This window comes from Rhinatrema bivittatum, chromosome 11 (assembly GCF_901001135.1).
Source record: "Rhinatrema bivittatum chromosome 11, aRhiBiv1.1, whole genome shotgun sequence".
In the NCBI taxonomy this organism is placed as follows: Eukaryota; Metazoa; Chordata; class Amphibia; order Gymnophiona; family Rhinatrematidae; genus Rhinatrema; species Rhinatrema bivittatum.
Genome location: NC_042625.1, coordinates 6,600,610 through 6,614,571, shown reverse-complemented (window position 1 = coordinate 6,614,571; position 13,962 = coordinate 6,600,610). Strand labels below are relative to the sequence as shown.

Below are 13,962 nucleotides of genomic sequence, written 5' to 3'. Positions count from 1 at the left end.
ATCTATGTGTGTATCTTTTTCTCTTCCTGCACTGAGATGTACATCTCTTTCCTTCTTAGGCAGGGAAGTTCAGCCTAATCCCCACGATCATTAACCTAGCCACGGCACTTACCTCCATTGGGGTTGTAAGTATTTCCCATTTGTCTCTCCTACTTATGGATGCTAGCTCCTGTTTGTTATCCATGAATGTTTCTTTTTTTTTTCTTACCAAGTATTAAAAGGTCTGAGTTGGTTTAGTACTTTGGTATAATAGCCCAAATCCTCTAGCATTTACTGGAGTTACATGGGTAGATCTGTCCATTTCAAAATTGTCTCCTGCTGAGAGGGTACAAAATACACAAGAATGTCACAATGTGCATGCTTTTAATACTTGGACCCAATAAGTAAAGATGCATTCCCTCAGGCACAGATAGATTGGAAGAGAACCTTATGCACATACAATTGAACTTTCAATTGTATGCACATAATTTCCCCCACGCAGCTGGCGTGCAAATATAGCATATGCAAGGTATGCAGATATTTTTGTACCCAGGAAGCTGCTATTTAAAAAATAGATACAAGGTAGACAGGTATCAAAATATCTGTAGATCTTGCACTTTGATTGGTTACTGAAATTCGCCTTCCTCGATGCTTAGTAAGAAAGAAATATTGAAAGTAATGTAGTCCAAAGTTGTGCGCTCCAATTTGCTAAGTAATCAATTTTCAAAAATTGATCAGAACCTACATTTAGGGAGACTTTAAGCTGAAATGAAAATCCTAAATTTTTGGCTAAAACATCACCTACATTTTGAGACCTAAAACTTAAATTTAAACCTGCAATTCATTTGCCTAGATTTAGGTCCCTAAAATTGAAATTCAGTGCTAAGCACCATTTTTTCCCTTCCCTAATTCTACCCTGTAATCATGCTATTCGGTTAAATAGAGCCTGTATTGTGTGTTAGACTGCCAACTGGGAGTTATATTGCCATTTAGGATGTTAATCTTCTTAACCTTGATTATTTATGAGAGCTGAATTATGGGAGATTTGTCCTACTGTGATAGGACCCTGCATGTTTTTCTATGTCCTGATTCAAGACAGAACTTTTATCCCAACTGATCAGCCTGGAGGTAGTGGGAGATTATGAGGAAGTTGTTTTACATTTTTACACAAATCTGTAAGATGAGCCTGCAGCATAAGTGTACTCCATCTTCCAGAACCTAAAGAAATTGTTGCTTTTTACTCTAATTCTTTTGAATTATTCAAAGGATGACTCATTACAACTGCAACAGTTCAGAAACTCTGATAGTTATTTACATTTTATCTTACAGTAAGTTCCAGTTGTTTTTCAATAAATGGTTGGGATGTTAAGAAGTGAGCCTGTCTTGTATATGAAGCTGAATCAGAGTTTAGCTATCTGGGTAGCTCTACCACTTCCCATTCAGCGAGAACAGAATACATACAGTACCCTTTTTAGACACCTAATTTTAGGTACTTAGCCCTAATCACTTTTCAAAGGGGCCAAGTTAGTTTTTTCAAAGTTAGACACCTTAAATTTACCACATGTTCAAAATATTTGCACTCCAATAACCAAGCTCCAAAAACCAACACAAATTGTTAGTCTAATCACAAGGTATAGAATAAGGTACTGTATAGCGGCCCAAAGCAGAAACATGATTATTCTAATTACTAGGGGATTATCTGTATCTGATTCTCACTCTTTTCCTGTTTATAGGGTTCCTTCCTCTGTGACTGGATCTTATTGACTTTCATGAACAAGAATAAGGTTTACAGTGGGAGAAAGTTTGATAAGGTGACTCAGACCTTTCTTCATTTATATTCTTTGCGGTATGCCCTGCTTTGACAGGCTCTCCAGGAATCTGGCATACAGCTGTCTGTAATCTTTCTTAAACTTTCTCTCTCCTCTTAACTACCAGGTGTGGCGGAATCTGGAAGAATCTAAGACTGCGGTCACCAGCTGCACCGACGTTTCTACACAGGACTCTTCCCCAGTGGAGACCAAAAGCAGCATCCAGCTCTGACTCCCTCACACTCAAACAGTACTGCTTTCTAAACCTCCACCCCCAACTGGGGTTATGGACTAGATAGTGAGGTATACAGTACATAAATACCATAGCAGCATTTCTCTGCTGTCAATGCTACCTAAACAAGAGAACCAAGGCTCTGAGAGAATTGGAACCAGCACATTGCAAGGACTGGAGCCAGTTTTTCATTTTTTTCATTTATTAAAATGTATTAATCGCCTAACACTTAGAAAGGCCTAGGCGATGTACAAAATACATACATAATAAAACAAAATAAAATACAACACAAACAACAGATTTTAGTTTCACAGAAACCAAAAGCAAAATACCAGATATTAATGGTACATTTGATGTTACAAACATCAAAACATGATTCCAAAAGAGGAAACTCGATAATTAATACATCATAATTGCTTTGATAAGCAGATTTAGGAACATTCAACCGCATTATTTACCATTAAACGCATGATGGAGTAAATATTCCTTAAATGACGTTTTAAACTTTTTAACGTCTTCTAAAGATCTGAGGTCAAAAGGAAGGAGGTTCCATTGAATGGGTGCCGCTTTAGAGAAGGAGGTCTCCCTAGTACAGAGTAATCGTGCATGACGAACTGAGGGAATCTCTAACAAGTGAAGTTGTGAAGATCTCAAGCATCTAACTGGCACATGAAGCTTGTAAATTAGCAAACCTATCTTGAACACTATACGTTCATTCACTGGCAACCAGTTAAGTCTACATAAAGTTGGCAAGATCTTTTCATAACGCTTTGAGTGAGAAACCAGCCTAGCAGCTGAATTTAATAAGGGTTGTACTGATTGAGTTAAACATTTCGGTAAACCAATGTATAACCCATTACACTAATCAATGTGCAGAAAAATAATGGCACGGACAACCGTCAAAAAATCTTTTTCGTACAGCAAATGACGTAGGCCACCTAACAATCGAAGTTTAAAGAAACCTGATTTGATAAGTGATTTTATTTGAGGTTTGAAAGATAAGGTAGAATCAATCATAATTCCTAGACTCTTGATGGGTTTGGTAAGAGAAAATGAAAAATTATCTATTGAAATGGTGTCTTGTGAAGGTACAAAATGAGGTCGATGAATTAGTAACATTGTGGTCTTACCAGTGTTTAACAACAGCTTATTATGTTTCAACCATCTCTTGACAGAATCTAAACAAACGTCATACAGGGACTAAAAACAGTATCGTAGAAAAACTGAAACAAATAACACACAAATAATGAAACAGTACTAAATTGTGGAATCTTCATATTAGGAACTCCCAGTCTGAGAAGAGAAATTCACATTGATGGGTCTGCGCAAGATCTCAGATTACAGATTGGGACAAATAAAACACTGGAACTTGGACCAAAATTCAGCCCAGACTAGGGCCATAAGAAAACCTATGTTTGGAGCAGGTATGAGAGTTGACTTTATTCCTCATGGAGATACTGAATTTCTGCTCAGATTTTATTCCTCACATTTAGAGATGGCATCAACCTACTTACCCCATAATGTAAATTTCAAATTTCTAATACATGAAAGGCAACCTAATGCCTTCCCCTCCACTGCCTGCCATGCTTGGTCCTTGTCCTGGACCCAGCCTGAAACTTTGTCACCAAGGAAGTTCTTATATGGAGCAATGAATCCACAAGAACAAACATCTTTCTGTGAATTTCACTGTGGTTTTAAAAACATCTCTTTGGATACTGAACTATGAGGAGCCCACTGCAATAGTAATTCCAGGGGTGTCCTTCCCAAATATTGGGGAGTTTGTAGTAAGTCCAATGAAATCCACTAGATGTGCACTGGGCATGGGAACCCAAATCAAGTCAAATGGATTCCATCACAAGACAGTCATGCAGGGGAAAGATAGTCCTGCAGGTGGATAGCAATGCTGGATCATTAGGTGAAAGTTCACAGGTGCTCCAACTCCACTCTTTCCTTATCATCAAATGTTACTGTACAGGACGACAGGACAGCTATCACTGGGACAGTAATGATGCAAAACCACTTGAAAACTCAGAGTTCAGGGTCTGGACCTATACTGTATCAATCCTTGCGGAAAACTGTTTTAGTTGAATGAGTTTATTTCGGTAGTGAACAGATTTTATATTTGTTTTAATCTGCGTGTAAGCACCACATTGGCAGTAAATCCAAGGCTGCAAGAAATTGAGCAATTAGTGTTTCTCCTGGGGGTTTGATCTTTTACCACAGAAATAACATATTTACTAAACTAAGGGGCTAGATAAGCCACCTACCAATCTTCAATGAGGAGCAGGAATCATACTCTGCAATGTTCACCCTGAAAAGGCTCATCATAATTTAAACATCAGTAATCCTTTATGAACAAAAACACAAGCCCTTTTCTCTGAATGGATAAGAAAAAATGCTGATGCATGGGGAAAAGGAAGAGAACATGTGTAGGTCCTGCAAAACACAACTAGCTGTTCAGTTGGTGCTTATTGGAAAAATCCTGATGCTTCCAATAAGAACATTTGACACAATAGAATCTGATAGATCTTGAGAATAGAGCAGTTCACTTCCCTTAGGCAGCATTCCTTCCTTCCAGAAGTCTCTGAGGGTTTGATGGCACCTCCAAGGTTTTATGAGAACTCCTAATCTTCTTATCTGGCCAACTTCTCTATGTCCTGAGATCTTATTAATTTATTTCTTCATCAGCATTTTTGAACAGCATCCAACACATTTTCTATTTAAGAAAAGTTCTGGGGTTTTGTTTTTTTTACTTCATTTTAGTCTTAGTTCTATAAGGAACAGAGGCCTATTAGATTGTACTGGATGTGTGTGTGTGTGTACTGGTGTAGGTGTGTGTGTGTGTACTGGTGTCGGTGTGTGTACTGGTGTCGGTGTGTTGTAGTTTGTGTCTCTGTATGTGCCCTCCATTATAATTTGAAAACAGCAAGAGGAAGGTGAACCAAAAATAATTGGTGTGGAGGGTACACCTTTGGCAGGGAATATCAGACTTTTATAGCTACACGGTTGGTGAATAATTTGGGAGGAGGGGGATGTAGGAAGGGAGAAAAGTTAGCATTTTTCCCATAAGAAATGACTAGGGGGTAGAATCAAGGTGATCTCAAACGCCACTCTTTCTACTGCCTCTTTTTCATTATTATTTCTAGGACTTATTTAATATGAAGTTTTGAATTCTTCTTATACCTTAGATAAGATATCAATGGAAGGGATGAATGCACATGTTCTTACATGATTTCATCTGAGCTTGTATATTGCTCTTTATAGACTTTATACGTACCAGATGCCTCTCTAACTGATATCAATGTTACACATGATAACTATTATATACACTCAGCTTTCAGCATGACCTCACATCTATTAAACCTTAAATAAAATGCTAAAAATCACATGTCGATGTATGGGAAATGAAAGGTTACCTGTGCAGGTATACAAGAGCAGCAATAGTACACAAACAGGTATGTGGAGAGTGAATTGGAACACGTGTATATGTATATGGGGTTGTGGAATGTTATGCGTGCAGGTTTGTGGGGTGTACTCTGTAGAAACACAGGTTTAAAGTATGAGGTTACAAGAGTTTATTGTCTAGCCTCTAGGAAAATAAATGAAAAACAGAGCATTGTGTAAAATGGGTGTTGGTTGTGCTCCAGAATGCCAGCTGGGGCCGGGTCATGCACTGCACTGTGCACATACAGTAACCGATAAGGATGACCTAGCATCACACCTGAGAGAGTGCATGCAATTGAAAGGATGCCCAATTGCAGGATAGGTGTGACTGGAAGAATGGCAGGGAAGAGGTCCAGCTGTGTAACAAGGGAGATATGCCAACCAAGAGCTAAGAGAAGAAATATACAAAATAAATGGCACTTTTAGATATGAATTAGCAGCGTATGTTCTCAATGCTTCTCTCTGTCTACAGAAAGTCTGATCACCTTCTCTATGGATTGGTCACTGTTGGAGACCCTTGGTCTGATCCAGTATGGCATATATTATGCTCTTATGTGCACATAAAAGGAGAAATTACTACCTACCTGATAATTTTCTTTCCTCTAATGAGGGCAGGCCAAGCCCACCAGTGGGTTATGCACCTCTGCCAGCAGATGGAGATGGAGCAAAGCTGATGACCCAGATATGTAGTCCCACTCCAACATCAGCCTGTCAATATTCTCTGGAAAAGTCAAACTGTGGACAAAGTGATTATACTTAACCTTATCATTAACAACCAACCACTTATGCTTCCAACCCAACAAGAACACGGAGTTCAGACAAAAGAAATAACATTTACTAAAATAAGGAGCTAGATAAGCCACCTACCAGTCTTCAATGAACAGCAGGAATCATACTCTGCAATGTTTGCCCTGAAAAGGCTTATCATAATTTAATCAGCAGCAGCCTAGGGTGGGTCTGGGATTAACTTGCCCTCATTAGAGGAAAGGAAATTATCAGGTAAGTAGTAATTTCTCCTTGCTCTGATTTCTGGCAGGTCAATCCCAACAGTGGGATGTACCAAAGCTAATCCCAAACAGGGCAGAAGGCTGCCAGCAGTCTAGTCAATACCGCCCATGTGAACACGATATTCTCCATAGCCCAAAGATCCAAGCAGTAGTGCTTGGAAAAAGGTATGCAAAGATGAGCATGTTGCTACTCAGCAAAGCTTGGCAGACAGCACCAAACTAAGCCACTGCTATTAATTGCATCAGTAGCATGGGATCTTAAGAACATAAGAAAATGCCATACTGGGTCAGACCAAGGGTCCCTCAAGCCCAGCATCCTGTTTCCAACAGTAGCCAATCCAGGCCAAAGAACCTGGCAAGTACCCAAAAACAGTCTATTCCATGTTACCATTGCTAATGGCAGTGGCTATTCTCTAAGTGAACTTAGTAGCAGGTAATGGACTTCTCCTCCAAGAACTTATCCAATCCTTTTTTAAACACAGCTATACTTACTGCACGAACCACATCCTCTGGCAACAAATTGGGACCCTTACTTTTCAATATATTTATAAATGATCTGGAAAGAAATATGATAAGTGAGATAATCAAATTTGCAGATGACACAAAATTGTTCAGAGTAGTTAAATCCCAAGCAGATTGTGATAAATTGCAGGAAGACCTTGTGAGACTGGAAGATTGGGCATCCAAATGGCAGATGAAATTTAATGTGGATAAGTGCAAGGTGATGCATATAGGGAAAAATTAATTACAGATTAATATCATTGGGATATTAAGTAGGAGGAACAATATCACTGGGATATTAAAAGTAGGAGGAACAACTCTAAAAAAAAAAAAGTTTAAAAAAAGCGTTGGCAGGGGTTAGGAACCTTTCAGGACAGCTTTCTGAAAGGTGATTGGTCCTTTCACTGACATATGACAGTAAAGGGACCAATCAGCATTGGCCCCAAAGAATGTAATAGCACTAGTCTAGGGAATGGATTGACACTTACCAGTAATCCCTGAAACAAACATCCACTCAGGAGGACAATAGCACAATCATCTGACAGCCAAGGTCAGGAAGGTGGATCCACCTGTCCTTATTAAAGAATAGGAAATTATCAGGTAAGTAGTAATTTCTCCTCTCTTAGCATATGGACAGGTGATCCAGAACCAGTAGGATGAACCAAAGCTACTCCCTAACAGGCAAGAGCCACCACCTGCACCTTTAATGAATTAAGGGCCAACCCTTTACTTCAGTGGTCCCCAAACCTGTCCTGGAGGGCCACCAGCCAGTCGGGTTTTTGGGATATCCTCAATGAATATGCATGAGAGAAAATTTGCATGCACTGCCTCCATAACATGCAAATTTTCTCTCATGCATATTCATTGTGGATATCACAAAAACCCGACTGGCTGGTGGCCCTCCAGGACAGGTTTGGGGACCACTGCTTTACTTAATCCATCCTGCAAAAATTCCAAAATTAGCAGGATCTTAACTAAGCAAAGTGGAATCCCTCAGTCTTCACACCAAGCCTCAAACACTCGCCAAACCCGCACATAGGCTAAGGAAGTGGAGAACTTTCTTGCTCATAGCAAGATGGCAATCATCACAGCAGAATATCCTCACTTAAAAAACTGAGCCCTCTCAAGGACCATACAGTAAGACAAAATTACATTGGATATCTGTGAAGAACCGGGCCCTGCCAAAGCAGATTCCTATGAGCCAGAAACCGGAGAGGACAGTTCATCAGGACCCTTCACAAATCTGTATACCATGGTCTTCTAGGCCAACCTGTGCTACCAGAAGTATCATCCCCGTGTGACCATAGATCCTCCAAATCATTCTGCCCAACATGGGCCATGGTGGAAAGGCCACTCCTGCATGAGGGCAATGATGCCCAAGGATTTTTGGTCTCTCCTGCGACTGATGAAGCAAGGAACTTTCACATTGTGATAAGTTGGCATCAGATCCAGAAACTGAAGGCTCCAGTGATCCACTACAAGCTGGAATGCCTTGTTTAACTCCTTCCATTCTCCTGGATCCAGAATCTGTCTGTTGAGAAACTCTGCTCTCACACTGTCTTTTCCTGTGAGGCTGAGATCTCCTGAAGACGCACTTCAGCCCATTCCATAAGTTGGGCTATTTCCTGCGAAACTTGCTGGCTCTTGGTTCCTCCCTGCTGTCGCATTATCAGACATTGTCCGGACCGCTCAACCCTGCAATCGGTCACCAAATCGCAAGAATGCCAATCAGACAGCACGGGCTTCTAGCCGATTGATGCCCCAGACAGACTCTTCTGTACTTCACCTCCTTTGAGCTGTCAGCTCCTGACAGTGAGCTTCCCAACCTGAGTCTGTGGGTTCCAACGAGACAGCAGAGTGTGCTGAAGATGATGCATATGTGCCCTCACCCACGGCACCACCTCCAGGGTTGCCACCATCAGTCCGAGTACCTGTAGATAAGCCCACACTGAAGGACATATTGTGTTTGTCAATAGATGCACCTGCACTATCAGCATCTGAATGCAGCCCTCCGGCAGGAACACCCTGCCTGCTTCATGTTTATTTATTTATTTATTTATGTATTTATGTATTTAAAAATGTTTCTATACCGTCGTTAAGATAAATACCATCACAACGGTTTACAGAAGGGCACGATAAAGAGAAATATGGGTGGTATAGATTATAAATTACTCGTGTGCCATCATAGTGCGGTAACAATTTAAAATAATAAACTAGGTGTTGAACCCAACACAAAGATATTCCTGTGACTATGATGGCTGAAGATTGCTATTGGCCACCACCCAACCTAGTTCCTGCAACAAGGAAATCACCATGCGCAAGACTCGAAGGCTCTCTTTCCAGACTTTTAGTCTGAATCAGCCAATCGTCTAGATATGGGTGTACCAGAATTCCATCTTTTCTCAGCTTTGCTGCCAACACCACCATAACCTTGGAAAAAGTTCTGAGAGCAGTGGCCAAACCAAAAGGTAGAGCTCAAAACATACTGACACCCCAAAACCGCAAAACGTAGAAATCGTTGGTGCTCTAGCCAGATGGGAATATGAAGGTTCATCTCAGACAAGTCCAGAGATGTCAGAAACTCCCCAACTGGATTGCCATTATCATTAAGTGCAAGGTATCCATGTGAAAATGAGTCACCCACAAATGACTGTTGACCACATTGAGATCTAGAATGGGACAAAAAGAGCCCTCCTTTTTGGGCACAATAAAATAAATGGAATATCAATCCGTATTTTCGAGTGACATGGGCACTGGATCCACAGCTCTTAGGCTGAGAAGTCTTGACAAAGTACACTCCACTGCCTGTCTCTTCTGCGGAGAGTTGCAGGGAGACACCATGAAAATGTCCCAAGGAACACTGCAAAACTCCAGCAAATAGCCATCTCTTATCACCTTCAGAACTTACTGGTCTGACATGATCTCCACCCATATCAAATAAAAAAGATAGAGGCAACCTCCTATCTCCTGTTTCCGGAGGTGGATCAGCATACCTTCATTGGGAGGCTCAGGGTGATCCACTACCCAAACCCGTGGCCCATCTGGGCTGCCTAGGATGAAAGTACTGAGACTTACCCAAAGGTCGACTCCTCTGAAAGGCTGCTCTTCTGTAGGGTCAAAAATATCTGAACCGCCTAGTATGACCTCTCATGCTGAAGGAGCCCAACACCTGTTTCTTATCCTCTGCTAACTGAGGAACCTAGGACTGACCCCACTTTGGCCATTTTGTTAAGCTTGCTTTCAAATTAGAGCGAGCCTTTAAAGGCAACTTTGTAAGGTTAGACTTCGAGGTTGTATTGGCCGACCAATTTCACAGCCATAGCTGATACCTAGCCGCTACTACTGAAGCCATCCCTCTGGCCGAAATGTGGACCAAATCGCAGCCCACATCTGCCAAAAAGGCAGCTGCTGGTTCTATCACTGCCTTGGAATTCACACCAGATTCATTGACTTCCTAAGAGAGAAGGAACCAAGAAGCTATTTGCAAATTCAAAAGCCTGCTTAAGGATAGCCTCAATTCTCCTATCCTGTGCATCCTTCAAGGTCACTCCCCTTTCTACAGGGATAGTTATTCTCTTGGTAACAGCACACACAAGCACATCCACCTTTGGAAAGCGCAATTGCTCTCTTGCAGCTGGATCCAGGGGGTACAGTCCTTCCAAGACTCGTCCCCCTTTAAAATTAGCTACATGGGCATCACATTCAAGATCAATCAGTTTTTGAATGGCCTCCATAATAGGGAAGAAATAAGATGCTTTACGCAAAGAAATCAAAATGGGAACTTTCTTTGGCTCAGACACATGGATTCTTCCCTTGGAATTCCCAGCATCTTCAATGTCTGGGAAATCTCTATGAAAGAAATGCAACACAGTCCTATATGGCTCCAACTCCGGAGGAATTTCCCCATCTTCCAGGGAGAAAGGATTGGCTTCATCACCCATGCCCATCTGGGTCCCTATCGGTGCAGAGATCCACAGCCTACGATCCTGACCTGTCAAGATTGGCTGGGGCCGGGGACTGAACATGAAGAAAGGACTGCAGTCCTTGAAAAAATTCTACTCAAGAAAAGGCAGAGGGATCCATACCAAAACCAGGGGGCATCAGACCTGCGCCCACTGAACTACCTTCCACCACTGTCAAACCAGTTAGGGGAGTCCCAAATCAGGCGACATCTTCTGGCAGCTATTATTCCATTCCCTCACCAGGCTGGGAAGAACCGGGATATAGCAAAATCAGATGGAGGCAATTATCTGAGTCTCCAAACAACGCTTACACAAGTTAGAGGGAATACCAGGCTGGGATGCCTGATTAGGACAAGCAACACCAAAGTAAGGCGATTAGACTTCCTTGCTATGGGCACCATCCATCTGGTAATATGCCCTAACAAGCCTCTGATAATAGTGTACCCAGCTGTATTCGCGTTGGAAAAACTAGGCGTCCAAAATTTAGGTGCTCAACACCGCGCCTTGATAAGTGCACAAACTGAGCTCCCACCAAGATGCTCAGATAGTGCACGCAAATAAGTGTGCACACACAATTAAGCGCCCTGGTAGGTGCTCAACCAGGTGCCCCACTAGGTACCTAACCTGGACGCACAGTCAGGCGCAAAAGCATGAACTGACGGAACGGAATAGGGCAGTCTTGTGTGCAGAAAAATGTGTGAAAACACCGCTGTGGCCTACCATGTGGTGAACAAGAACAAGCCTGAGAGCGGGGCCTAGCCCAAAAAAGTGCTGCTCAACCTGCCAGGCTGCCCAAGTCCCTTAAGCTCTCCCGGACGGATCGGTGCGCCGAGCACGGAGACTGGGGGATGGGGGGGGGGGGGGGGGGAGAGAAATCCCTACTTAACTCCCCTTCTCTCTCTCTCTCTTTTTTTTTTTTTTTTTTTAATTACCCTTTACCTGAGTTCAACTCATCTTAGCTGAGTACAAGGTCGGTCTCTGGTTGCAGGGTGAGAGGGCAAGGACCTTCATCACCATGCTCGGCCTCCTGCATCCTGCTAAGTACACATCAGCTGAAAAACCTGCTACTAGACCAATGTTGCTCATAGCAAGATGGCAATCACCACAGCAGAATATCCTCACTTCAAAAACTGAGCCCTCTCAAGGACCATACAGTAAGACAAAATTATGATGGATATTTGTGAAGAACCGGGCCCTGCCAAAGCAGATTCCTATGAGCCAGAAACCGGAGAGGACAGTTCATCAGGAGCCTTCACAAATCTGTATACCATGGTCTTCTCGGCCAATCTGTGCTACCAGAAGTATCATCCCCGTGTGACCATCGATCCTCCAAATCATTCTGCCCAACATGGGCCATGGTGGAAAGGCCACTCCTGCATGAGGGCACCACAGGAGAGCGGGAAAAATAATTCTTCTCTTCTTTGAAAAAATTTTTTTGTTTGTTTTTTAAAGCAATCCCCAGTAGGGAGGTGCACGCCCACCATCTGCTGGAGATGGAGAATTCTGGTGGGCTGATGTCACTGCAGAAGTATATATATTGCAATGTCACCTTTCCTCTGTCTCCATCTGGTTCTTGTCTCTTGATACACTTGACCGTATGTTAAGAAATGTGGTTTTTATAGTCCCTGCTTCTAGCATTTGAAATCCACCCTGCAGATATCACGGTGCATCAGGAAAGGGCTGAAATCTCTCTCCTGTACCTGGCTCACTTGGCAACTATGAAATTATAGTCCAGTCCTGATTTTGAAGCCTTCTATCCATCCTATTTCATCCTGCTTTCTCAGACCCAAAATGTATCAGGCACATTAAAACATTCAGTTGCTCAATGAGGAAGGCAGATATGGAAGATAATTAGGGATGCCACCTGGCTTCATCTTTTTCAGCTCCTAGTTTTGCCCCATTGCATGCAGAGAATGGTAGTCCTATATGTCTTAGGGAAAGCAGAATACAAGTTTATTAATGCAATGCTCTAAAACCAGGATTGGATTCACCTGTGCTGAAATACTGGAACTAGTTGGAAACCCGACTGATAATAGAAAGAGATGGTTGGTGCTGATCTCTCAGGTCACTGACCTGGAAGCTTTTTGAACTTGCTTCCTTTTCCCCATTGCACGTGGAGTGGAAGACAGAAGCTGCTGGTCCCAACCTAGTACTTTTTTCTTTAGAAAATTACCACTGGAGATGTTTAAATATACCATTCTAATGAACTATGAGATCAATAAAGTTTTAGGGATAAACTTCACTTTATCCAAATAAGAACAGCTTTCCATCTAAAGGGAGAGTGGGACAGCTATGGAGGAAGGCTGGCAATGCTGCCTGGTTTACAGAAGCGATAAGGCTCCAAAGGAGGAGACCACATTCAAAGTGAGGATGACTTGCATGGTCTGTGAAATGGCTATAGCTGACCTGCTGAGTGACTCCGTTTGCCCATTCCTATATTCTGCGGGTCTAGCTTAGCCTTTAGTGAGAAATGCATGCCTGCTTCTTCCATTTAACATCAGAGATAGCATTTGGCCTAGTAAGGGAGTATCAAAATGTCCTACCAGAAACTGGATTACTGGCAGACAGCTGACAGCCACAGTAACGCTTTGCTTGAAAAGCACTAATTTCTAAGAAAACCTGGTGGTTACTCTTCTTGCTACATTCTTTAACTTAAAACTATCTTGTGGCCACCTTGCTCATGCTCCTCTGACCCAATTAACAGAGAAGAATTACTTACTAAAATCTGTGGCTTCATCTGATTGATATCATGCAACAGGAAAGACGGGGAAAGACAAGATACTCATAGAATAAACTAAAGGATAAAGAGCTTCCCAGGCCTTTTCTGGTGAGCCAACAACCAGTCTTCTTTTCAGTTTATCCACAATTATATTCATTAATTTAAAATGTTTATCTATACTGCCTACCCACACCAACAATAGGAGTGCCCAAAGCAGTATATGAATGAAATATGTGCATGTATCGGGTCTCCAATGCATGTGAATTTCTCTCATGCGCATTCATAGTGGATACGCTGCAAACCCAACTGG

At 42.1% G+C, this 13,962-nt stretch overlaps 1 protein-coding gene across 2 annotated transcripts in view; it reads left to right on the top strand.

The window, feature by feature from the left end:
- P2RX2 (purinergic receptor P2X 2) overlaps nt 1-6,784 on the top strand; it is a 51,225-nt gene extending 44,441 nt beyond the window's left edge. Inside the window, exons 9-11 of one of the 2 annotated variants that reach the window (XM_029571636.1) lie at nt 60-125; nt 1,713-1,790; nt 1,915-6,784. In XM_029571636.1, the coding sequence (XP_029427496.1) occupies nt 60-125; nt 1,713-1,790; nt 1,915-2,019 (249 nt within the window). In that variant the 3' untranslated portion in view covers nt 2,020-6,784. The remainder of the gene's footprint in view (nt 1-59; nt 126-1,712; nt 1,791-1,914) is intronic. The other variant, XM_029571635.1, reaches the window with a different exon arrangement.
- The last annotated feature ends 7,178 nt before the right edge of the window (nt 6,785-13,962 follow it).